The 27,909-nt window shown below is 45.3% G+C and overlaps 1 protein-coding gene across 7 annotated transcripts in view; it reads left to right on the forward strand.

The window, feature by feature from the left end:
• LOC110509751 (ankyrin-1) overlaps nt 1-27,909 on the forward strand; it is a 103,832-nt gene that overhangs the window by 40,236 nt on the left and 35,687 nt on the right. For all 7 annotated transcript variants that reach the window (XR_005040348.1, XR_005040353.1, XR_005040352.1 and 4 more), the window contains exons 2-4: nt 18,283-18,384; nt 20,380-20,478; nt 27,638-27,736. Coding sequence is in view for 1 of the 7 variants with exons in the window: in XM_036967316.1 (XP_036823211.1) it covers nt 18,283-18,384; nt 20,380-20,478; nt 27,638-27,736 (300 nt within the window). In the remaining 6 variants the exon portion in view is untranslated. The remainder of the gene's footprint in view (nt 1-18,282; nt 18,385-20,379; nt 20,479-27,637; nt 27,737-27,909) is intronic.

A 27,909-nucleotide genomic window follows, 5' to 3' on the forward strand; every position in this document is an offset into this window, starting at 1 on the left:
TCGAGTAATTGTCTCTGGCCCCCTCCCAGTTAGGGGGAGTGATGAGCTCTACAGCAGAGTCTCACAACTCAATCGCTGGTTGAAAACTGTTTTCTGCCCCTCCCAAAAGATAGAATTTGTAGATAATTGGCCCTCTTTCTGGGACTCACCCACAAACAGGACCAAGCCTGACCTGCTGAGGAGTGACGGACTCCATCCTAGCTGGAGGGGTGCTCTCATTTTATCTACCAACATAGACAGGGCTCTAACTCCTCTAGCTCCACAATGAAATAGGGTGCAGGCCAGGCAGCAGGCTGTTAGCCAGCCTGCCAGCATAGTGGAGTCTGCCACTAGCACAGTCAGTGTAGTCAGCTCAGCTATCACCATTGAGACCGTGTCTGTGCCTCGACCTAGGTTGGGCAAAACTAAACATGGCGGTGTTCGCCTTAGCAATCTCACTAGGATAAAGACCACCTCCATTCCTGTCATTATTGAAAGAGATCATGATACCTCACATCTCAAAATAGGGCTACTTAATGTTAGATCCCTTACTTCAAAGGCAATTATAGTCAATGAACTAATCACTGATCATAATCTTGATGTGATTGGCCTGACTGAAACATGGCTTAAGCCTGATGAATTTACTGTGTTAAATGAGGCCTCACCTCCTGGCTACACTAGTGACCATATCCCCCGTGCATCCCGCAAAGGCGGAGGTGTTGCTAACATTTACGATAGCAAATTTCAATTTACAAAAAAAAAAATGACGTTTTCGTCTTTTGAGCTTCTAGTCATGAAATCTATGCAGCCTACTCAATCACTTTTTATAGCTACTGTTTACAGGCCTCCTGGGCCATATACAGCGTTCCTCACTGAGTTCCCTGAATTCCTATCGGACCTTGTAGTCATAGCGGATAATATTCTAATCTTTGGTGATTTTAATATTCACATGGAAAAGTCCACAGACCCACTCCAAAAGGCTTTCGGAGCCATCATCGACTCAGTGGGTTTTGTCCAACATGTCTCTGGACCCACTCACTGTCACAGTCATACGCTGGACCTAGTTTTGTCCCATGGAATAAATGTTGTGGATCTTAATGTTTTTCCTCATAATCCTGGACTATCGGACCACCATTTTATTACGTTTGCAATTGCAACAAATAATCTGCTCAGACCCCAACCAAGGATCATCAAAAGTCGTGCTATAAATTCACAGACAACACAAAGATTCCTTGATGTCCTTCCAGATTCCCTCTGTCTACCCAAGGACGCCAGAGGACAAAAATCAGTTAACCACCTAACTGAGGAACTCAACTTAACCTTGCGCAATACCCTAGATGCAGTTGCACCCCTAAAAACTAAAAACATTTCTCATAAGAAACTAGCTCCCTGGTACACAGAAAATACCCGAGCTCTGAAGCAAGCTTCCAGAAAATTGGAATGGAAATGGCGCCACACCAAACTGGAAGTCTTCCGACTAGCTTGGAAAGACAGTACTGTGCAGTACCGAAGAGCCCTTACTGCTGCTCGATCATCCTATTTTTCTAACTTAATTGAGGAAAATAAGAACAATCCGAAATTCCTTTTTGATACTGTCGCAAAGCTAACTAAAAAGCAGCATTCCCCAAGAGAGGATGACTTTCACTTTAGCAGTGATAAATTCATGAACTTCTTTGAGGAAAAGATTATGATTATTAGAAAGCAAATTACGGACTCTTCCTTAAATCTGCGTATTCCTTCAAAGCTCAGTTGTCCTGAGTCTGCACAACTCTGCCAGGACCTAGGATCAAGAGAGACACTCAAGTGTTTTAGAAAAGGCTGTTGCGCAACAACTCACTGCCTTCCTGAAGACAAACAATGTATACGAAATGCTTCAGTCTGGTTTTAGACCCCATCATAGCACTGAGACGGCACTTGTGAAGGTGGTAAATGACATTTTAATGGCATCGGACCGAGGCTCTGCATCTGTCCTCGTGCTCCTAGACCTTAGTGCTGCTTTTGATACCATCGATCACCACATTCTTTTGGAGAGATTGGAAACCCAAATTGGTCTACACGGACAAGTTCTGGCCTGGTTTAGATCTTATCTGTCGGAAAGATATCAGTTTGTCTCTGTGAATGGTCTGTCCTCTGACAAATCAACTGTAAATTTCGGTGTTCCTCAAGGTTCCGTTTTAGGACCACTATTGTTTTCACTATATATTTTACCTCTTGGGGATGTTATTCGAAAACATAATGTTAACTTTCACTGCTATGCGGATGACACACAGCTGTACATTTCAATTAAACATGGTGAAGCCCCAAAATTGCCCTTGCTAGAAGAATGTGTTTCAGACATAAGGAAGTGGATGGCTGCAAACTTTCTACTTTTAAACTCGGACAAAACAGAGATGCTTGTTCTAGGTCCCAAGAAACAAAGAGATCTTCTGTTGAATCTGACAATTAATCTTAATGGTTGTACAGTCGTCTCAAATAAAACTGTGAAGGACCTCGGCGTTACTCTGGACCCTGATCTCTCTTTTGAAGAACATATCAAGACCATTTCAAGGACAGTTTTTTTCCATCTACGTAACATTGCAAAAATCAGGAACTTTCTGTCCAAAAATGATGCAGAAAAATTAATCCATGCTTTTGTCACTTCCAGGTTAGACTACTGCAATGCTCTACTTTCCGGCTACCCGGATAAAGCACTAAATAAACTTCAGTTAGTGCTAAATACGGCTGCTAGAATCCTGACTAGAACCAAAAAATTTGATCATATTACTCCAGTGCTAGCCTCTCTACACTGGCTTCCTGTCAAAGCAAGGGCTGATTTCAAGGTTTTACTGCTAACCTACAAAGCATTACATGGGCTTGCTCCTATCTATCTCTCTGATTTGGTCCTGCCGTACATACCTACACGTACGCTACGGTCACAAGACGCAGGCCTCCTAATTGTCCCTAGAATTTTTAAGCAAACAGCTGGAGGCAGGGCTTTCTCCTATAGAGCTCCATTTTTATGGAACGGTCTGCCTACCCATGTCAGAGACGCAAACTCGGTCTCAACCTTTAAGTCTCTACTGAAGACTCATCTCTTCAGTGGGTCATATGATTGAGTGTAGTCTGGCCCAGGAGTGGGAGGGTGAACGGAAAGGCTCTGGAGCAACGAACCACACTTGCTGTCTCTGCCTGGCCGGTTCCCCTCTTTCCACTGGGATTCTCTGCCTCTAACCCTATTACAGGGGCTGAGTCACTGGCTTTACTGGGGCTCTCTCATGCCGTCCCTGGAGGGGGTGCGTCACCTGAGTGGGTTGAGTCACTGATGTGGTCATCCTGTCTGGGTTGGCGCCCCCCCCCCCCCTTAAGTTGTGCCGTGGCGGAGGTCTTTGTGGGCTATACTCAGCCTTGTCTCAGGATGGTAAGTTGGTGGTTGAAGATATCCCTCTAGTGGTGTGGGGGCTGTGCTTTGGCAAAGTGGGTGGGGTTATATCCTTCCTGTTTGGCCCTGTCCGGGGGTGTCCTCGGAGTGGGCCACAGTGTCTCCTGACCCCTCCTGTCTCAGCCTCCAGTATTTATGCTGCAGTAGTTTATGTGTCGGGGGGCTAGGGTCAGTTTGTTATATCTGGAGTACTTCTCCTGTCCTATTCGGTGTCCTGTGTGAATCTAAGTGTGCGTTCTCTAATTCTCTCCTCTCTTTCTCTCTCTCGGAGGACCTGAGCCCTAGGACCATGCCCCAGGACTACCTGACATGATGACTCCTTGCTGTCCCCAGTCCACCTGGCTGTGCTGCTGCTCCAGTTTCAACTGTTCTGCCTTATTATTATTCGACCATGCTGATCATTTATGAACATTTGAACATCTTGGCCATGTTCTGTTATAATCTCCACCCGGCACAGCCAGAAGAGGACTGGCCACCCCACATAGCCTGGTTCCTCTCTAGGTTTCTTCCTAGGTTTTGGCCTTTCTAGGGAGTTTTTCCTAGCCACCGTGCTTCTTCACCTGCATTGCTTGCTGTTTGGGGTTTTAGGCTGGGTTTCTGTACAGCACTTTGAGATATCAGCTGATGTACGAAGGGCTATATAAAATAAATTTGATTGATTGATTGATTGATATTTTGGGGCTGTTGCTGGGCAACACGGACTTTCAACTCCCTCCAAATATTTTTTATTGGGTTGAGATCTGGAGACTGGCTAGGCCACTCCAGGACCTTGAAATGCTTCTTACGAAGCCACTCCTTCGTTGCCCAGGTGGTGTGTTCGGGATCATTGTCATGCTGAAAGACCCAGCCATGTTTCATCTTCAATGCCCTTGCTGATGGAAGGAGGTTTTCACTCAAAATCTCACGATACATGGCCCCATTCATTCTTTCCTTTACACGGATCAGTCGTCCTGGTCCCTTTGCAGAAAAACAGCCTCTAAGCATGATGTTTCCACCCCCATGCTTCACAGTCGGTATGGTGTTCTTTGGATGCAACTCAGCATTCTCATCCAAACATGACGAGTTGAGTTTTTACCAAAAAGTTATATTTTGGTTTCATCTGACCATATGACATTCTCCCAATCTTCTTCTGGATCATCCAAATGCTCTCTAGCAAACTTCAGACGGGCCTGGACATGTACTGGCTTAAGCAGGGGGACACGTCTGGCACTGCAGGATTTGAGTCCCTGGCGGCGTAGTGTGTTACTGATGGTAGGCTTTGTTACTTTGGTCCCAGCTCTCTGCAGGTCATTCACTAGCTCCCCCCGTGTGGTTCTGGGATTTTTGCTCACCGTCCTTGTGATCATTTTGACCCCACGGGGTGAGATATTGCGTGGAACCCCAGATCGAGGGAGATTATCAGTGGTCTTGTATGTCTTCCATTTCCTAATAATTGCTCCCACAGTTGATTTCTTCAAACCAAGCTGCTTATCTATTGCAGATTCAGTCTTCCCAGCCTGGTGCAGGTCTACAATTTTGTTTCTGGTGTCCTTTGACAGCTCTTTGGTCTTGGCCATAGTGGAGTTTGGAGTGTGACTGTTTGAGGTTGTGGACAGGTGTCTTTTATACTGATAACAAGTTCAAACAGGTGCCATTAATACAGGTAACGAGTGGAGGACAGAGGAGCCCTTAAAGAAGAAGTTACAGGTCTGTGAGAGCCAGAAATCTTGCTTGTTTGTAGGTGACCAAATACTTATATTCCACCATAATTTGCAAATAAATTCATTAAAAATCGTAGAATGTGATTTTCTGGATTTTTTTTCTCATTTTGTCTATCGTAGTTGAAGTGTACCTATGATGAACTTGCACAATTGGTGGCTGACTAAATACTTTTTTGCCCCACTGTATGTGTGTATTTATTTATCTTTCCATACACCCTTCATCTATATGTGCTCAGACTCCCTTGTGTCGGCCGGTATGGTGCATTTGTACTTTAAACTTGGGTTTATGGGTGTGTTAGTTCTTATGCTCGTGTGTTTCTGTTTGTCAGTAAATCACATTACAGTAACAGGCTTTGACTTCGTCTACTGACTTCAAGACTAATATGTAGTCTGCCGTGCGGTCTGCATGTGTGCATCTGCATACCGTATCTGTGTCACATTAACAGGCCTTGTCTTCGTGTTGATGTGTCTTCTAGGCTCATGTGGTTCAGCGCCGGCTTGGTCATCAGGACAGTAGTGTGAGCTCTGAGAGGTCGACCAGTCGAGCCCGGGGAATATGGTACTATGACTACAGAGTAAATATCATCTGAAACACACGCCGTGTACTTCAACACTTTCTCTCTACATGTCTCTATGGCAGCTCTATGTAGCCGTGGTTTATGTCCTTGCATCTCCTTGGGGATCTTCCCCTCATGGCTTCTTGAGCTCTCTGTACGACTTCTGTGCTGTCGTCGTTGTGATGTGGCAAGTCAGTGCAGTCAGGTTTGGTGGTGTTTTGCAATACCGTGTATCTATCTTCACCGCTTTCCTCTCTTTACCGACTTGTATGTAGTACTTGTTTGTCTTTGTGTGTTTGGTGGACAATATTTGTGACTGTGAGTTTGCAAGAGTAACGTGGCGTCTTTATTGGTGCACATGTGTGCATTCTTCACCGTGCGTGGCAACTCTGGATGTCTGTTTATGAACTGTTTATGAGCTGTTTATGAACTGTTTATGAGCGTGTGTGCTGTCCCGTCTACCACTCTGTGTTTTTATGTCCGTCTATAATATGTATGAGTCTGTTTGAGTCAAAGAGAAGAATGTATCAATATCTGACATTGACTGGTCCTTTTAGGGTAAGATATCTGTATTTCTTTTAAGAACCCCACTCACTGCAGTGTACACATCTTTCCATCCACTCACCTTGAATCACATCATTTTTCCCCCTTCCAAATGGACGTAATCCATTACAATCCAGTAGAGGCCTGTACATGCACATTCCCTCTGGAAACAAATGTAGCTTTTAGAAGAAATGGCCTTGGGAGAGCAGACAGGTTTTATGTACTGCACGTGTATAGCCTACACATGCACACACACAGCCTCAGCCATACACTACAGAGCACTGTGATAGCGCTGAGTGCGCCTGTCCTCTGGGAGTTTAGTCATCTGGAGAGAAGCAAGCCGGAAAACACAGCGATATGATACAGTATTAGATTCCTCCACAGATATGAGATTAAAGGCTTTAATTTCTCAACCCTCCTCTCTTCCACTGGCCGTGTCAATGGAGGAATGCTTGTGACACATGTACGTCACGCCATACTGCAGCATGCCATGATGACACAGCATCACATCAATATGACACGAGAGGGACAGATACACACACTGATATGAGGGAAGGAAGGGGGAGAAGGAGGGAGGGAAGAGCGAGATGAACACGCACCAGACGGAGGGTGTGAGAGAATGAGGCGGGGAGCCTGCCTTGCAAGGGACGAAGAGGGGATCTGGAGAGGGAGGAACAGAGAGTGCAAGAAGGATAATGAGATAAAGAGAGAGAGGGCGGGGGGAACGTGAGTGATGGGAAGGGGGCATGCTGAGTGTAAATCACCATGTTTGGCTTGAGGATCTGATTACTGGATACAATTGACGCATTGACTTCACATGGCGATTACAAATGAATAGACAGGGCTGGGATGGATTGCTTTAAATTGACCACATATTACAGACAGAGGGATGGAGAGGGGGATGGAGAGAGAGGGAGGAGAAGGAAAATAAATTGTGCCTCGTAGCGAGTCAGCACAATCTAACATAAAATGTAATTTCAAAGATATTCTGCAGTCATTTCCATCTCTACACACACACACACACACACACACACACACACACACACACACACACACACACACACACACACAATCAAGAATGTTGATCGACTGCCTCTACCCTCAGACAATCAAGTTAAGAAACACACATTGAAGATCATAGATGCACTCATCAATCCATTTCAGAGACTGACTGAGGGGAGGTGGCGGCTGGAGACGTTATTCTCACCATTCTGCTCACATATGGCCCACTATATCCAACATGTCAACAAAGCTGTGAAATCCTAGAACAAAATGGCCAAAGGCCACAGAACGAAAATAGGAGCATAAACATGCTCAACACTCGCTGACAAGTCGGTGCGGGAACTCAGAGCTGCAGCAAGAGGCTTTGCATGTGAAAACATCCTACAAGTAGTATAATATTGGTTTCTTACAGGGGACTCAATGGCACCAGTCTTCCAATTGTCCGCCGTCAACTCACAGCAAAGAGGGTGGGGTCTAAGATGCGAAGGCAACTGAGACAGACAAAGTGAAAAATACATAGATCATATACCTCTCAGGATATCCCTTAGTTACTGCAGGTCAGAATGAAATAATATAGAAATATTTCAGTGATCCCTACAAAGGTGGAACTGGTACTGTTCATGTGTATCAGATATGAATCCAATATATATTTATACTTCCTGTTTGACATGAATCAGAGATTTCTTTCAGCACTCGTGTGTGCTTAATGCATAGTTTTTGTGTGATTAATGCATAGCTTATGTGTGAGGGAGAGGAATGATCTCGGTATTAACAGCTTATCTAACACATTGCCTGAGACTGAATACAAATACACACACACTGTTAGCATAAGGCTGGCGAAACCTCAGCCTGGACACATCAGCCATACATCGCTGAGGGAGAGAGTGAGTGGGGAAAAAGAGCAGCTTTACACCCCTTCCCACTGGGATCACACACAGGAGGAGATCAAAGGAGAGAGGGAGAGAAATAGAGAGTTAAGACCGCAAGGTAAGAGAGAGGTAAAGAAAGAGAGAGGCACAGTTGAATTCAGAAGTTTACATACACTTAGGTTGGAGTCATTAAAACTTGTTTTTCAACCACTCCACAAATTTCTTGTTAGCAAACTATAGTTTTGGCAAGTCGGTTAGGACATCTACTGTGTGCATGACACAAGTCATTTTTACAACAAACCGTTTACAGACCAATTATTTCACTTATAATTCACTGTATCACAATTCCAGTGGGTCAGAAGTTTACATACACTATGTTGACTGTGCCTTTAAACAGCTTGAAATTCCAGAAAATTATGTCATGGGTTTAGAAGCTTCTGATAGGCTAATTGACAACATTTGAGTCAATTGGAGTGTAATGTACCTGTCAATGTACCTGTAGATGTATTTCAAGGCCTCCCTAACCATGGTTACACATCAATTAAAAACACAACACCAAATCTTCCTCCACATGAACTAAACACAACAGCCTATGAATACCCCATATACTCATAAACAGATCAATGTTGTTAACCATTTTGTAATAGGCAAACTCAACCCTCAGTCTCGCTGCAAACATCCCCTCCATCCCCACACAAAATGAAGCAAAGAACAACACCCCTTCGACTGAACCTGTACTTCGGCCCAAATATAAATTGTTGGGAAGAGAAAACCTCTCCCAGAGCTGAGAACCAGGTAGTGATCAGGTCAGTCATCCCAACCAACCTGGGACACTGTAAAAACAGATGTGCCAGAGTTTCAGACTCAGCACAGAAAGGACACCCTTCCCCAGCAGTAGGATCCAGGTGTACCAGATACATATTGGTGGCTATAGCTCCAGCTGTCCTCTTTTCATTATGCAGCGTGTATACAGACCGCCAACAGCCTTTTGGGAAGGTCCCTGGACCAAACACACCCACCCACCTCTGCGATTTGTCCTCTTCCAGGGAAGAAGCACGGGACACTTTTACACAGATTTTGTACATGGCCTTCTTTCCCACCGCCTTGAACTCCCCCATCTCCGGGGATTCGAAGAAAAGCAGCACCCCCACGTCCTCCTCTAATGCCCCCGCCACAGCACTAACATTCAGCGCAGGGAACACATAATCCAGACCCTCCGTCCACAGATCAGAATTGGAAGTGTCAGTCACGTACTGGCAAGGAATTACAGACCTCAGCTACAACCTTCCTCAGTAGGCGAGATGATCGGATCCCCGCTCTTTCTCCCAGCTCCTCCAACGATCTGCTCCTACTGCACATCAGATGACCCAGCTTGGTAGACCCCACACATGAACGTAGGCTGGCTGAGCCCATAGCACGGGACTGGATGGCACATTGTTGTAAAAAAGAGTCTCTTCAAAAAAGCCCCATCACTGGTGGTGTGCCGGCCTTACTGGACTTGACAAAAACTCTCCAAGCCTGCATAACAGACTCATAAAATGGAGTCAAGCCAGACAAATCACCCCCCTCCAGCTTTAAGAGGAAAATATGCTTGTCTAAGCCCAAACAGCCCGCTCTCATCATCAATGCATAGGCTTTGTCGACCCATCTAGAACCGTCACAGTACAACAGTCTCTGGGCTGCTTGAAGCCGGAAAGCCATGATCCTGGAAGAAATGTCCACCAAACCTTGCCCACCCTCGTGCAGTGGCAGGTACAGGGCCAAAGCTTTAATCCAATGTTGTCCAGACCAAAATAAATTGACATGGGTCCTCTGAAGCTCTTGCATCAGACCCCCCTGTGGCTGTAAAATCATTAGGCAGTGACACAGGGTAGAGGCAGCTAGATTATTGGCTACCAACACCCTTCCCCTATAAGACAGCTGGGGTAGCAACCATTTCCAGCTTGACAATCTGGCACACATTTTCTCCACTACAACCTCCGAGTTCTTTTTCTGAAAGACATTGGGACCTAGAAAACCCCACAAAATTCTTCATTCCATCTCTGCCCCACTGAATCCCCCTGGTAACCGTGGAGCAGACCCCTTCTGAAGCTGACCTGCCCACAGCGATTCACTCTTTTTCCAATTGAATCTAGCTGAGGAGGCCCCCCCATATACCGTTAAAGCATTTGAGAGAACCTTAATATCCTCACCCCTGTAATAAAACAGTCACCTCATCTGCATATGCAGACAGTGCTATCGTGGGACCCTTCATTAACCGTGGCACAGAGAAACCAGTAAGCCTCGCTCTTAAAAAACAAAGCATTGGTTCAATTTCAAGACAATATAACTGCCCTGGAATTGGGCATCCCTGCCTGATAGCCCTCTGGATGGAGATGGGGCAACTCATAACTGAGTGATGTGGACAGCTCCTGCACAGTACCAAGCAACTCTCTGCTCAAGGCCCAATTGAGGAAATCCATGTAGCAACTGTTCAGCACCCAGAGAATCACAATCCTGCGGCAGAGTAGAACTCCACGGCATGTTGGCGCATTTCACTGTCATCCGTGGTCACCTTCCCATCAGGGAGACGAAGGCAGACCATCTGTTTGTGTTGCAATATCGATTACCTAGGTTTTTTAAGAAGAACTCTAGGAGCATCCATATCCTTGAGGGTAGAAAAGCGAGACCTAATCATGGCACCATTAAGTCTTTCATGTAGAAACAACCTCAGTTCATGTCTCTTGTCCTGTAAGTTCATGACTTGTCCAGGGCCATTCTGAGTGAACAACTTCAATTCAACTGATTTGATGTCCTGTTCAAGGGCCCTGATAGTCTCTTTAACTTCAATATGAGACAGAGCAGTATACTGTTAACAAAACAATCGTTTTTGGGCCTTCCCAACCTCCCACCATTGTCTCAAGGACTCAAAATTCTATTTTGTAACCCTCCATTTTCCCAAAACAACAAAAATCTTTCACAAAACATGACATCATGTAACAATTTAACATTAAAATACCAATAAGGTGAAGACCTTCATGGACAGGACAAGTGAATATCAACAGACACATGATGGTGATCAGAAAAACCCACAGGAGTAATGTCACACCTTCCAACCCTACTACAGTATTGCTCAGATACATACAACCTGTCTAACCTTCCAACCCTACTACAGTATTTCTCAGATACATACAACCTGTCTAACCTTGCAGCACTGACACAACCTTCCTTAACTTTTAACCATGTGTACTGCCTAACTTTTACATTCCTTACTCTCCACACATCAGAAAGCTCAAACTCAGTTAATAGACCAGACAGGCAAGTAGCTGACCGCAGGTGAGGTTCTTCAGCAGTGCGGTCAACAATAAAATCTATTGTACAATTCCTGTCCCCCCCCCTAAAACCATACATCGCTCTTGGTCGTACTGTCTTAAGATTTATTCGTTTATTTGATTAAATACAGCAATATGCTCATTAGGAGCATAAACATGAGAATTAAAAACACAACATCCGCTTGACCAATAAAACCTGACCCTTGACAATCTCTGTTGTAGACACCACAGTCACACCTAAGCCTGAGGAAAACAAAATTGCCACCCCAGCACTGAAATTAGTACCATGACTGAGTATAGGCTGCCCCTCCCACCACATACCCCAGTCAACCTCATTAGCCTCATCACTATGTGTCTCCTGTAGAAAAACTTCATTAAGCCTTTTCTGTTTTATTACTTCTAATACCCAAGCCCTCTTATTCCTGTCCCTTCCCCTATTAGTATTGAGAGATCCTACCCTTAGTACCTCCATGTAGAAAAGAGAAAGGAAAAGCAGAAGAAAGAAACCAGACAAAGAGAAAAAAACGCCCTACGAGGCATGATCATCATCGTTTTAATTTTCTCTTAACCTTACCACGTTTCCCACTACCCTTTGCTGCTGTGACAGCAGTAACAATTTTCCTCAAGCGAAAACGCTTCTTCTCACTGAACTGGTCTAACCCCAACGTCTTCTGGAACATCACAGTGGACCTCACAAACTTATCAACGTCAAAATAATTTGCCAATTTTACAGATTTCCCGGAAGTCTGATCCACGAACCCATTTACCTCCTCTAGATTGTAAATTGAGTCGTCGACCAGCTGCTATAATATCAAGAGATATCCATATCCTTCTCCTGATCCTCCTCAACTGAGGCCACAGACCCCTGACTCCCCTTAGCCACATCCCTCTCAACACTCCCCACTTTCACCCCATCACTCGTAGTGGGCATCTCCTCCAATACCTGGGAGACTAGCCCCACCTGAATCCCCTCCTGTTCCCCGTTACTCGTAGTGGGCATCTCCTCCACTACCTGGGAGACTAACTCCACATGAACCCCCTCCTGTACCCCATTACTTGTAGTGGGCATCTCCTCCACTACCTGGGAGACTAACTCCACATGAACCCCCTCCTGTACCCCGTTACTCGTAGTGGGCATCTCCACTACTACAGTGCCTTGCAAAAGTATTCGGCCCCCTTGAACTTTGCGACCTTTTGCCACATTTCAGGCTTCAAACATAAAGATATAAAACTGTATTTTTTTGTGAAGAATCAACAACAAGTGGGACACAATCATGAAGTGGAACGACATTTATTGGATATTTCAAACTTTTTTAACAAATCAAAAACTTAAAAATTGGGCGTGCAAAATTATTCAGCCCCCTTAAGTTAATACTTTGTAGCGCCACCTTTTGCTGCGATTACAGCTGTAAGTCGCTTGGGGTATGTCTCTATCAGTTTTGCACATCGAGAGACTGAATTTTTTCCCATTCCTCCTTGCAAAACAGCTCGAGCTCAGTGAGGTTGGATGGAGAGCATTTGTGAACAGCAGTTTTCAGTTCTTTCCACAGATTCTCGATTGGATTCAGGTCTGGACTTTGACTTGGCCATTCTAACACCTGGATATGTTTATTTTTGAACCATTCCATTGTAGATTTTGCTTTATGTTTTGGATCATTGTCTTGTTGGAAGACAAATCTCCATCCCAGTCTCAGGTCTTTTGCAGACTCCATCAGGTTTTCTTCCAGAATGGTCCTGTATTTGGCTCCATCCATCTTCCCATCAATTTTAACCATCTTCCCTGTCCCTGCTGAAGAAAAGCAGGCCCAAACCATGATGCTGCCACCACCATGTTTGACAGTGGGGATGGTGTGTTCAGCTGTGTTGCTTTTACGCCAAACATAACGTTTTGCATTGTTGCCAAAAGGTTCAATTTTGGTTTCATCTGACCAGAGCACCTTCTTCCACATGTTTGGTGTGTCTCCCAGGTGGCTTGTGGCAAACTTTAAACAACACTTTTTATGGATATCTTTAAGAAATGGCTTTCTTCTTGCCACTCTTCCATAAAGGCCAGATTTGTGCAATATACGATTGTTGTCCTATGGACAGAGTCTCCCACCTCAGCTGTAGATCTCTGCAGTTCATCCAGAGTGATCATGGGCCTCTTGGCTGCATCTCTGATTAGTCTTCTCCTTGTATGAGCTGAAAGTTTAGAGGGACGGCCAGGTCTTGGTAGATTTGCAGTGGTCTGATACTCCTTCCATTTCAATATTATCGCTTGCACAGTGCTCCTTGGGATGTTTAAAGCTTGGGAAATCTTTTTGTATCCAAATCCGGCTTTAAACTTCTTCACAACAGTATCTCGGATCTGCCTGGTGTGTTCCTTGTTCTTCATGATGCTCTCTGCGCTTTTAACGGACCTCTGAGACTATCACAGTGCAGGTGCATTTATACGGAGACTTGATTACACACAGGTGGATTGTATTTATCATCATTAGTCATTTAGGTCAACATTGGATCATTCAGAGATCCTCACTGAACTTCTGGAGAGAGTTTGCTGCACTGAAAGTAAAGGGGCTGAATCATTTTGCACGCCCAATTTTTCAGTTTTTGATTTGTTAAAAAAGTTTGAAATATCCAATAAATGTCGTTCCACTTCATGATTGTGTCCCACTTGTTGTTGATTCTTCACAAAAAAATACAGTTTTATATCTTTATGTTTGAAGCCTGAAATGTGGCAAAAGGTCGCAAAGTTCAAGGGGGCCGAATACTTTCGCAAGGCACTGTACCTGGGAGACTAACTCCACATGAACCCCCTCCTGTACCCCATCACTCATTCTGGGCATGTCCTCACCAGTCTGAGGAAATTGCTCCCCAGATCCGTCCTTACCACCTACAACAATATTTTTCTGCTGCATAGTACAACTTGCCACTCCGTACAAGTTGCAACTCCAACACGGACAACGTGTTCCTCAGCAACAGGTGCTTGTGGCTGCTCTACCACTGTCGGCCCACCTACAACAGTTGGCCCAGGCGTTACGAGGACCACCTGCGCCCCTCCCTCGGCCTTCTCCCCTTTCGGGCAAGAATGTCACTTTTGGCCAACATCCCTACACTTAAAACACTGCTGACTACCCGTACTAGCATAAGCCATACAGTCTGTTGTCATACTTTACTTTAAACGATAACCCCAAAGTCTGCTCTGGTGAGCCAAAAAACATACACACCTGTCGCCGAAACGACTTAACCTGTTTCAAAGCCGGGTGTTTGCAACCCAACGGGACAATCTTACTTGAACTTGCAAACTTCCCAAACCGCAATAACTCGCTGTAGCAGCTCATGTACAGCTCATTGGGCTGTACATTCGAAATCGTTACCTTTGTTGGCGTACAAAAAAGCGGCGTAACCTGGATAAACATTCCTTTAAGAAGTACACCATGCTCAACCATCCAATCAACAAGACGCTCTTTTCTAAGAAAAACCACCACGGCTTTATTCATCCATGACGCATAAGCAACATTCTCATATCCTACCTTCTCTCCTACGGTGACCAGAAACTCCTCCACAGTGACAGTAGCTTCAGTAACACGCCTAAAGCCGTGCCAAAGTGACAGAGACGGTGTCCCCATGTGGGTCGCCATCCCCGCCAAAGCCTGGTCAATTTCAACAAGAAAAACGTTATACTTAATTCTACCACAACAAATAAAAAAATAAAAAATCACGCATAGAAAAAGGAAAACCACCAAGAAAAGCAAAAGAAGAAGGAAAAAACAGACGCTCTATAATTCCCAGCATGCACCACACACAGAGAGCGAGAGAGAGAGAGAGAGACTGTCCAGTTTACAGTAGATATTACAGTGAAAAAAGACCATGCTATTGTTTGAGGAGAGTGCACAACAACAAAACAATTTTATCACGGCTGCTGGTTTGATACATTCAAGTCTGAAGGTAAGTAATGTACATACATTCAGTAATTTTGCTCTGATTTGTCATCTTGAGGGTCCCAGAGATAAAAGGTAGCATAGTTTTGTTTGATAAAATAAATGTTTATATTCAAATGTAGGAACTGGGTTCTACAGTTTGAACCCCTGCTGTCTCTGGCCCCCCACCCATCCTGCCCAGCCGTCTAGATGTGTGAAGGTTAGTGTCTTTTCTGTAGGGACGCTAAAATATCCATCATGTATGACATTGCTGGGAGTGTGTAAACAAAAAAAAATATGTGGAAAAACTCCTGGCAGACTTGATGCAAAATATAGTGTATTATCTTTTAGCAGATCTAATGTGTTATATTTTCCTACATTAATTTCACATTTCCACAAACTTAAGTGTTTCTTTCCAAATGGTATCAATAATATGCAAGAGGGAGAGAGATGGATAGGGAGAGAGTAATAGGGAAAGAGGTATAGAAAGGGAGTGTACAGTTGAAGTCAAAAGTTTACATACTCAGGTTGGAGTCATTAAAACTTGTTTTTCAACCACTCCACAAATGTCTTGTTAACAAACTATAGTTTTGGCAAGTCGGTTAGGGCATCTACTTTGTCCATGACACAAGTAATTTTTCCAACAATTGTTTACAGACAAATGATTTAACTTATAATTCACTGTATCACAATTCCAGTGGGTCAGACGTTTATACACACTGAGCTGACTGTGACTTTAAACAGCTTGAACATTTCCAGAAGATGATGTCATGGCATTAGAAGCTTCTGAGAGGCTAAGTGACATCATTTGAGTCAATTGGAGGTTTACCTGTGGATGTGTTTCAAGGCCTCCCTTCAAACTCAGTGGCTCTTTGCAAGACATCATGGGAAAATCAAAAGAAATCAGCCAAAAATTGTAGACCTCCACAAGTCTGGTTCATCCTTGGGAGCAATTTCCAAATGCCTGAAGGTGCCATGTTCATCTGTACAAACAATAGTACGCAGGTATAAACACCATGGGACCACGCAGCCGTCACATCGCTCAGGAAGGAGACACGTTCTGTCTCCTAGAGATGAATGTACTTTGGTGCAAAAAGCGCAAATCAATCCCAGAACAACAGCAAAGGACCTTGTGAAGATGCTGGAGGAAACAAGTACAAATGTATCTATATCCACAGTAAAATGAGTCCTATATCGACATAACCTGAGAGGCCTCTCAGCAAGGAAGAAGCCACTGCTCCAAAACCGCCATAAAAAAGCCAGACTACGGTTTGCAACTGCAAATGGGGACAAAGATCGTACTTTTTGTCCTCTGGTCTGATGAATCAATAACTGTTTGGTCATATCGACCATCGTTATGTTTGGAGGAAAAAGGGGGAGGCTTGCAAGCCAAAGAACACCATCCCAACCGTGAAGCACGGGGGTGGCAGCATTATGTTGTGGGGGTGCTTTGCTTTAGGAGGGACTGGTGCACTTCACAAAATAGATGGCATCATGAGGTAGGAAAATGATGTGGACATATTGAAGCAACATCTCAAGACATCATCAGTCGCAAATGGGTCAACAAAGGACAACAAAGTCAAGGTATTGGAGTGGCCATTACAAAGCCCTGACCTCAATCCTATACAAAATTTGTGGGCAGAACTGAAAAAGTGTGTGCGAGCAAGGATGCCTACAAACCTGACTCAGTTACACCAGCTCTGTCAGGAGGAATGGGCCAAAATTCACCCAACTTATTATGGGAAGCTTGTGGAAGGCTACCCGAAACGTTTGACCCAAGTTAAACAATTTAAAGGCAATGCTACCAAATACTAATTGAGTGTATGTAAACTTCTGACCCACTGGGAATGTGATGAAAGAAACAAAAGCTGAAATAAACAATTCTCTCTACTATCATTCTGACATTTCACATTCTAAAATAAAGTGGTGATCCTAACTGACCTAAAACAGAGAATTTTTACTAGGATTAAATTTCAGGAATTGTGAAAAACTGAGTTTAAATGGCTAAGGTGACTAAGGTGTACGTAAACTTCCAAATTCAACTGTTTATATAGACAGAGATGTAAATAGAAAGATGTAGAAAGATATAAAGAGAGGGGGGAGTGGTAGAGAGAGATGTATATAGAGAGATGTAAAGAGGTAGAGAGAGCAAAAGAGAGAGAGAGGGGAGAGTGGTATAGAGGTAGAGAAATGGGGTATGCAAAGGGCATAGTACATTTAGGCCCTTGGGGAATATTGATTGGAAAGAGAAGTAGAGAGCAGAGGAAAATGTATTCTATGTGGGAAGCAAATATAAGAGTTATAGGCCTGTCTGATCAAATCTGAGGGACATTGATTTGTGAGAATACACCATACAAATAGGAAATGGGAGAAGATAAACCCGCAGGTCTGTCGAGTCTAAATTGTACAAGACATCCCGTACTGTAAGAAAAAGGACATACTGTATCAGTTTAATATAGCAATCTTACTTGAGAATTCACCTCCTACATAATATGTATCATTGCATATGACTAGTGTGTGGGTGGAGGTGAGTAGGCATACTGTATGGAATTGTCATAATATTTGTTCTCAAGGCAGAGATTGCATGCTGGACTACAGTACTAGGCAGCCATGTTACAATCTCCCTTTCTGTCTGATCATGGTGGCAGAGGTGAACACATCGCTTTTACAGAGGCCTCAGAAGTCAGTCAGCATGCAGGGATGGAGTCAGCGTGTGCTCGGCTATGTATAGCTACCAAACTCCTAGTGAGGGGGAGGCTCACCAGTTTGTGCTGTCAGACATTTTTTGACTATCAGACAGTGGGATTGTGAGCAGTTTAGTAGAGTATGCTGATTTTGAAGAATGACAACCAGACTGTAATAGACATTTCAGTGGGATCTATTCTAACTGAAGAAAAAAAAAACATTTCTGTCCCTCTCGCTTCTCTCTCTCTATCTCTCTCTTTCTCTTACTGTTTGTCTTTGTCTCTATCTCTGTCTCTGTCTGTGCTCTTCTTCCCTCCAGGCGGATGCTGTCACCAGTTTCCTCCGTGCAGCCCGTTCAGGGAACCTTGACAAGGCTCTTGACCACATCAAGAATGGAATAGACATCAACACATCAAATCAGGTACGTCAGAGAGTCCTCAAGGTCACAGTCTGGTACACTACCTCTGGACCACAGAGTTTGTCTCGTAAAACATTTATTATTTCAGACTTTATTAAGATTAAATTATAGATGTATTTTTTATAGATGGCATTATTTGGTTTCGGCCAATCAGATCTATTAACAGTCAAGTCTAGCCTAGATAAACTGTTGTTTCAAGGATCAGAGAGAGTGTGTGTGTGTGTGTGTGTGTGTGTGTGTGTGTGGATGCATAACCATGTTCCCACATTGTCCCCTGTGTCCTGCCACTCTAGCTGTGTTTACTGCGCACTAATGCCAGTCATTCACAACCTTAATGAGAAAATATGAATAATTAGCCATACAGCCAGACCCTCTCTCGATTCCTCCCTGCTCCTCTCCTATCCTACCCTTTATCTGTTCCATTGCACCTTGTTGCATCATGACAGAAGTACAACGCTTAAAGGTGTACTATGCAGAAATCACTTTGCCATTTCCTGGTTGCTAAAATTCTAATAGTTTGCCTAATTTCTGTTTATGTGACAAAACAAGCAAGTATAGTACAGAGAATCATTATACCATCTAAACAGCTGTAAAATATACTTTCCTTAACCAAAACACATGCATTTTCAGCTGTTTGAAGCTGGTGTACATAACCGAAAGTAAAATACACAAAAATGAAACGGATGGGAAGCATAGAAATAGTGCAAAGGGAATAGATCTACCGCTTCCTAGACTTGCTTTCAATGAGAATGACAGATCTATAACAAAAAGCTCTATGTCAATTTGGTCAGGTGGCTGAACAAGTTACATATTGTAGTTTTAAATAACGTCAAATTCACATGCAAAGAATGGCTGAGGTGCATGCATTTTTTGTTTCTGACTCATCTCAAGTGGCAAGTTTTGTAACACATACATGTATGCCAGCCTATTTATGAGTGGACGCTTAAGTGGAAGGGACTCAGTTGTTGTATTTTTCATTAGTAGTTTGGTGAAAGGAAGGTAGTTCAGTTTGTACACAAGCACTGGCAGAGAGCCCATGCTCTGGACAGCTCGGGGAATGCACACCCACTCTGTAAGCCTACAATCTGCTACTGCAACCCCTCAGCACCATTCACAGAAACAACCATGGCACCAAGCTGTCAATGTTTTGAAACTAATACCACTATCTCTACACCAAGTAATACTACCACTATAATAATTCTACTACTGGCTAAGGATCAGAGGTAGAGCTATGATACAAATGAGGATGCATGCTTTAGTGTGCCTTCAATGCACATGCTGCATGTGTCTATATGTGGGGATGTGACGTTGTAAAACATGTTTTCTATATGTGTTCAAGTTCGGATTGGGGTTGAAGTAGAGCAAAGAGCTATGATAATTGTTGGAGCTACTGCTGTTCTACAAAATACTATGAGTCAGGGTTTTATATATGAAGTCAGTCTGTCAACCAGTCTTGACAAACCAGCAAACTCCTGCCAGCTCACACATACACATTTGTGTGTATGTGCGTGTGCATGCACGCGTGTGTTGCCCCCGTGTGTGTGTGTCTCCCCTCAGTGTGTGCATGCACTGCAGATGTAGTACGTTATTCATGTGATTGGGTGACACTGCAGTATGAGGGCGGGACCAGTGTGGTTTACAGAGTCGCCCTGTGGCCAGTCACGGTACTGCAGGCTGGCAGAGCAGACACAGGCCCTGACTTTACTCTTAGTCCGTCTGATTCTGCAGCTGTATGCCCTGACAGCCTGAGACAAATCCATGTCTGCTTCCTTTGAGACCCGATTGTTTCAGTCTTAAGGTTGTTTATCTTCAGAAATCTTTTTGTTCTGCTTGTTATTTTTTCTCTGCTTGTTATTTTTAGTGTGTCTACTGTTTAGGAATCCATGTGATGAATGGACTAAAAGGCAGACAGATTCTATTGGGGCTTGTTCTGATGGCTGACGATTTTGTCTGATGGTTCTGTGTGGTCAATACTAATCTTCACTGCGGTCTCTGCAGAATGGGCTCAACGGTTTGCATCTGGCCTCGAAAGAAGGCCACGTCAAGATGGTCCTGGGGCTACTACACGCAGGCATTGTCTTGGAGACCACCACTAAGGTACTACTCACACGCTACTCACTGCTTACCATGACTCTACTCACATACAACAGATGCATAAGACCTACCTCTGCCTTATGCTTGAGATATTCACCAGCTATAACAGACTGTTTACAGACAGAATCCACTATATACAGTGCCTTCAAAAAGTATTAATTCCCCTTGACTTTTTCCTCATTTTGTTGTGTTACAGCCTGAATTTAAAATCGATTCATTTTAGATTTTTGTTCGCTGTCCTACACACAATGTGGAATTATGTTTACATCTTTTTTTTAACAAACTCATGAAAAAGTATTCAACCCCCTTTGTTAAGGCAAGTCTAAATAAGTTCAGGAATAAATCTGTGCTTAGCAAGTCACATAATAAGTTGCATGGACTTACTCTGTGTGCATTAATAGTGTTTAACATGTTTTTTGAATGACTACCTCTACTCTGTACCCCACACATACAAGAATCTGTAAGGTCCCTGAGTCGAGTAGATTCAACCACAATCCACAAACCACAAACCACTTTTTTTAAAGCAGACATTGAATATCCCTTTGCGCATTGTGAAGTTATTAATTACACTTTGGATGATATATCAATACACCCAGTCACTACAAAGATACAGGCGTCCTTCCTAACTCATTTCCCGGAGAGGAAGGAAACCGGTCAGGGATTTCACCATGAGGCCAATGGTGACTTTAAAACAAGTTACAGAGTTTATTGGGCGTGATAGGAGAAAACTGAGGATGGATAAACAACATTGTAGTTACTCCACAATACTAACTGAATTGACTGAGTGAAAAGAAGTAAGCCTGTACAGAATACAAATATTCCAAAACATGCATCCTGTTTGCAACAAGGCACTAAAGAAATACTGCAAAAAAATGTGGCAAAGCAATTCACTTTTTGTTCTGTATACAAAGTGTTGTGTTGGGGGAAAATCCAACACATTACTAACTACCACTCCATATTTTCAAGCATAGTGGTGGCTGCATCATGTTATGGGTATTGCTTGTAATCGTTAAAGGACTGGAGAGTTTTTCAGGATAAAAATTAAACGGAATGGAGCTAAGCACAGGCAAAATCCTAGAGGGAAACCTGGTTCAGTCTGTTTTCCACCAGACACTGGGAGATTAATTCACCTTTCTACAGGACAATAACCCAAAACACAAGGCCAAGAGTTGCTTACCAAATGTTCCAGAGTGGCCGAGTTACAGTTTTGACTTACATCTGCTTGACAATCTATGGCAAAACCTGAAAATGGTTGTCTAGCAATGATCAGCAACCAATTTGACAGAGCTAATAGAATTTTTTAAAGAATACAGGTGAAATGGTGCACAATCCAGGTTTGGAAGCTCTTAGAGACTCACCCAGAAAGACTCACAGCTGTAATCACTACTAAATGTGATTGAATCAGGGGGTTTATTTTCATTAATTTTTTACAGATGTTAGCATTTTTCTTCCTCTTTAGATATTACAGAGTATTTTGTGTAGGTTTGTCATGTATTGTCATGTTGTGTCTTTCTGTCCTTTCCTTTCACCCTGTCTCCCTCTGCTGGTCGTATTAGGTTACCTTTTCTCCCCCGCTTTCCCCCAGCTGTTCCTTGTCTCCTCTTGACTACCTCGTCACCCCTTCTCCCACCTGTTCCCCTTTTCCCTCTGATTAGTCCCCTATATCTCTCTCTGTTTTTGTTCCTGTCCTTGTCGGATTCTTGTTTGTTGTGTTTCATGCCTGAGCCAGACTATCGTCATGTTTGCTGTAACCTTGTCCTGTCCTGTCGGAATCTGCCGGTCTATCTGAGCCTACCTATGTTTGGTTATTAAAGAAGCTCTGTTTAAGTTAGTTCGCTTTTGGGTCCTCATTCACTCACCGTAACAGAAGAATCCGACCAAGAATGGACCCAGCGACTTCGGATCCTCTCCACTCAGCCGTCGGGATCCAGGGAGCGATGCTAGGCAGACACGAGCAGGAATTGTCTGCTGCTCGACATGCCGTTGAGACCCTGGCCACCCAAGTCTCCAACCTCACAGAACAGGTTCACCATCTCCGCCTCGATCCACCGGCCACTTCCAGGGCTTTCGAATCTCCGGAGCCCAGAATCAATAACCCGCCGTGTTACTCTGGGGAGCCCACTGAATGCCGCTCGTTCCTCACCCAGTGTGATATTGTGTTTTCTCTCCAGCCCAACACTTACGCCAGGAGCACTGCTCGTGTCGCCTACGTCATATCTCTCCTTACTAGACGGGCTCGTGAGTGGGGCACGGCAATCTGGGAGGCAAGGGCTGAGTGTACTAACCAGTATCAGGACTTTAAGGAGGAGATGATACGGGTTTTTGATCGATCTGTTTTTGGGGAGGAGGCTTCCAGGGCCCTGTCTTCCCTATGTCAAGGCAATCGATCCATAACAGACTACTCTATTGAGTTTCGCACTCTTGCTGTCTCCAGTGGCTGGAACGAGCCGGCCTTGCTCGCTCGTCTTCTGGAGGGTCTCCGCGCAGAGGTAAAGGATGAGATTCTCTCCCGGGAGGTTCCTTCCAGCGTGGATTCCTTGATTGAACTCGCTATTCGCATTGAGCGACGGGTTGATCTTCGTCACCGAGCTCGTGGAAAGGAGCTCGCGCTCTCCGTCGCCCCCCTCTCCGCATCACTACCATCTTCCTCTGCCGGCTCGGGAGCTGAGCCTATGCAGCTGGGAGGTATCCGCATCTCGACTAAGGAGAGGGAACGGAGAATCACCAACCGCCTCTGTCTCTATTGCGGTTCTGCTGGTCATTTTGTCACTTCATGTCCAGTAAAAGCCAGAGCTCATCAGTAAGCGGAGGGCTACTGGTGAGCGCTACTACTCCTGTCTCTCCTTCAAGATCCTGCACTACCTTGTCGGTCCATCTACGCTGGACCGGTTCGTCAGCTTCCTGCAGTGCCTTAATAGACTCTGGGGCGGAGGGCTGTTTTATGGACGAGACCTGGGCTCGGGAACATGACATTCCTCTCAGACAGTTAAGGGAGTCCACGGCCTTGTTCGCCCTGGATGGTAGTCCTCTCCCCAGGATTCAGCGTGAGACGCTACCTTTAACCCTCACTGTTTCTGGTAATCATAGCGAAACCATTTCTTTTTTGATTTTTCGTTCACCTTTTACACCTGTTGTTTTGGGCCATCCCTGGCTAGTTTGTCATAATCCTTCCATTAATTGGTCTAGTAATTCTATCCTCTCCTGGAACGTCTCTTGTCATGTGAAATGTTTAATGTCTGCTATCCCTCCTGTTTCCTCTGTCTCTTCTTCACAGGAGGAGCCTGGTGATTTGACAGGGGTGCCGGAGGAATATCACGATCTGCGCACGGTGTTCAGTCGGTCCAGGGCCACCTCTCTTCCTCCACACCGGTCGTATGATTGTAGTATTGATCTCCTTCCGGGAACCACTCCCCCCCGGGGTAGACTATACTCTCTGTCGGCTCCCGAACGTAAGGCTCTCGAGGATTATTTGTCTGTAGCTCTTGACGCCGGTACCATAGTCCCCTCCTCCTCTCCCGCCGGAGCGGGGTTTTTTTTTTGTCAAGAAGAAGGACGGGTCTCTGCGCCCCTGCATAGATTATCGAGGGCTGAATGACATAACAGTTAAGAATCGTTATCCGCTTCCTCTTATGTCTTCAGCCTTCGAGATCCTGCAGGGAGCCAGGTTTTTCACTAAGTTGGACCTTCGTAACGCTTACCATCTCGTGCGCATCAGGGAGGGGGACGAGTGGAAGACGGCGTTTAACACTCCGTTAGGGCACTTTGAATACCGGGTTCTTCCTTTCGGCCTCGCTAACGCTCCAGCTGTCTTTCAGGCATTAGTCAATGATGTCCTGAGAGACATGCTGAACATCTTTGTTTTCGTTTACCTTGACGATATCCTGATTTTTTCACCGTCACTCCAGATTCATCTTCAGCACGTTCGACGTGTCCTCCAGCGCCTTTTAGAGAATTGTCTTTTTGTGAAGGCTGAGAAGTGCACTTTTCATGCCTCCTCCGTCACATTTCTCGGTTCTGTTATTTCCGCTGAAGGCATTAAGATGGATCCCGCTAAGGTCCAAGCTGTCATTGATTGGCCCGCCCCTAAGTCACGCGTCGAGCTGCAGCGCTTTCTCGGCTTCGCGAACTTCTATCGTCGTTTCATCCGTAATTTCGGTCAGGTGGCAGCTCCTCTCACAGCCCTTACTTCTGTCAAGACGTGCTTTAAGTGGTCCGTTTCCGCCCAGGGAGCTTTTGATCTCCTCAAGAATCGTTTTACATCCGCTCCTATCCTTGTTACACCTGACGTCTCTAGACAGTTCGTTGTCGAGGTTGACGCGTCAGAGGTGGGCGTGGGAGCCATTCTTTCTCAGCGCTCCCTCTCTGACGACAAGGTCCACCCATGCGCGTATTTTTCTCATCGCCTGTCGCCGTCGGAACGTAACTATGATGTGGGAAACCGCGAACTGCTCGCCATCCGGTTAGCCCTAGGCGAATGGCGACAGTGGTTGGAGGGGGCGACCGTTCCTTTTGTCGTTTGGACTGACCATAGGAACCTTGAGTACATCCGTTCTGCCAAACGACTTAATGCGCGTCAGGCGCGTTGGGCGCTGTTTTTCGCTCGTTTCGAGTTCGTGATTTCTTATCGTCCGGGCTCTAAGAACACCAAGCCTGATGCTTTATCTCGTCTCTTCAGTTCTTCAGTAGCCTCCACTGACCCCGAGGGGATTCTCCCTGAGGGGCGTGTTGTCGGGTTGACTGTCTGGGGAATTGAGAGGCAGGTAAAGCAAGCGCTCACTCACACTCCGTCGCCGCGCGCTTGTCCTAGGAACCTTCTTTTCGTTCCCGTTCCTACTCGTCTGGCCGTTCTTCAGTGGGCTCACTCTGACAAGTTAGCCGGCCACCCTGGCGTTCGGGGTACGCTTGCTTCCATTCGCCAGCGTTTTTGGTGGCCCACCCGGGAGCATGACACGCGTCGTTTCGTGGCTGCTTGTTCGGTCTGCGCGCAGACTAAATCCGGTAACTCCCCTCCTGCCGGCCGTCTCAGGCCGCTTCCCATTCCCTCTCGACCGTGGTCTCACATCGCCTTAGATTTTGTCACCGGACTGCCTTCGTCAGCGGGGAAGACTGTTATTCTTACGGTTGTCGATAGGTTCTCTAAGGCGGCTCATTTCATTCCCCTTGCTAAGCTTCCTTCTGCTAAAGAGACGGCACAAATCATCATCGAGAATGTTTTCAGAATTCATGGCCTTCCGTCAGACGTCGTTTCGGACAGAGGTCCGCAATTCACGTCTCAATTTTGGAGGGAGTTTTGCCGTTTGATTGGGGCTTCCGTCAGTCTCTCTTCCGGCTTTCACCCCCAGTCTAACGGTCAAGCAGAACGGGCCAATCAGACTATTGGTCGCATCTTACGCAGTCTTTCTTTTCGCAACCCTGCGTCTTGGTCAGAACAGCTCCCCTGGGCAGAATACGCCCACAACTCGCTTCCTTCGTCTGCGACCGGGCTATCTCCTTTTCAGAGTAGCCTCGGGTACCAGCCTCCGCTGTTCTCATCTCAGTTCGCCGAGTCCAGCGTCCCCTCCGCTCAGGCTTTTGTCCAACGTTGCGAGCGCACCTGGAAGAGGGTCAGGTCCGCACTTTGCCGTTATAGGACGCAGACTGTGAGGGCTGCTAATAAGCGTAGAACTAAGAGTCCTAGATATTGTCGCGGTCAGAGAGTTTGGCTCTCCACTCAGAACCTTCCCCTTAAGACGGCTTCTCGCAAGTTGACCCCGCGGTTCATTGGTCCGTTCCGTATTTCTCGGGTCATTAATCCTGTCGCAGTTCGACTTCTTCTTCCGCGATACCTTCGTCGCGTCCACCCGGTCTTCCATGTCTCCTGTATTAAGCCCGTTCTTCGCGCCCCCGCTCGTCTTCCCCCCCCCCCCCCCATCCTTGTCGAGGGCGCACCCATCTACAGGGTCCGCAGGATTTTGGACATGCGTCCTCGGGGCCGTGGTCACCAGTACCTCGTTGATTGGGAGGGGTACGGTCCTGAGGAGAGGAGTTGGGTTCCCTCTCGGGACGTGCTGGACCGTGCGCTGATCGAGGATTTCCTCCGTTGCCGCCAGGTTTCCTCCTCGAGTGCGCCAGGAGGCGCTCGGTGAGTGGGGGGGTACTGTCATGTATTGTCATGTTGTGTCTTTCTGTCCTTTCCTTTCACCCTGTCTCCCTCTGCTGGTCGTATTAGGTTACCTTTTCTCCCCCGCTTTCCCCCAGCTGTTCCTTGTCTCCTCTTGACTACCTCGTCACCCCTTCTCCCACCTGTTCCCCTTTTCCCTCTGATTAGTCCCCTATATCTCTCTCTGTTTTTGTTCCTGTCCTTGTCGGATTCTTGTTTGTTGTGTTTCATGCCTGAGCCAGACTATCGTCATGTTTGCTGTAACCTTGTCCTGTCCTGTCGGAATCTGCCGGTCTATCTGAGCCTACCTATGTTTGGTTATTAAAGAAGCTCTGTTTAAGTTAGTTCGCTTTTGGGTCCTCATTCACTCACCGTAACAAGGTTATTGACATTAAAGGACAAATCAATCAATTTTTTAAAATGTAGGTAAATCAAGTGGTGTGAATACTTATTCATCTCATTTGATAGGCCTACAAACGGATGTATCTAATTTAATCTATTCAATATCAATCTATTAAGTCATAAGTCAGTCCCTCCAGAATTCAGCGATTCTGCGATCCCAATTTTCTTTGCAAAATCAACAATTCTCTGCATATTATGCGAGGGCTTGCAAATTTGACAAATTACCACACTTTTTCCACATAAAACAGTAAAATCATTGCAATATTATCGAATAAAACTGACCCATCACCGCAGTACAAAAAGAGGGCTTGCAACTTCAACTAATCACCACAGATTTACCGCATAATATGGTTGAATCAATCGACACGTCAACAAACTTTTTCCTTTGTCAGCGGATTTTCACAACAAAATGTCAGAATTGCCGCAGCAAAATCAAGCCTTTTGCCCGCAAATATAATAAAAAAATCCCCACAAAATCCTTAAGGGACTGATAAGTCATAACTCATTATTTCTTAGCACTGTATCCTTATCAAAGCTTTTTAAGTAGAGATTTGGGTCATAAGGCTGAACTCAGACTGCTCTCTGCCTCTCTCTCTGTGTGTGTTTGTGTGTCACCTCCAGAAAGGGAACACTGCCCTCCATATCGCTGCGTTGGCAGGCCAGGAGAAAGTGGTGGCTGAGCTCGTCAACTATGGAGCCAACGTCAATTCCCAGTCCCAGGTGAGTCATCAGTGACATTATACTGCTTCTTACTGTTATTCAGGAGGTTGGGGGGGGGGGGGGGTGAGTGTAGTGTGTGTGTGTGTGTGTGCGCGCGCGCGTGTGTGTTGATGGTAGCTAGGGCTGTTACGGGGACCATATTACCGCCACACCGGCAGTCACGAGTCATGACC

This window comes from Oncorhynchus mykiss, chromosome Y (assembly GCF_013265735.2).
Source record: "Oncorhynchus mykiss isolate Arlee chromosome Y, USDA_OmykA_1.1, whole genome shotgun sequence".
In the NCBI taxonomy this organism is placed as follows: Eukaryota; Metazoa; Chordata; class Actinopteri; order Salmoniformes; family Salmonidae; genus Oncorhynchus; species Oncorhynchus mykiss.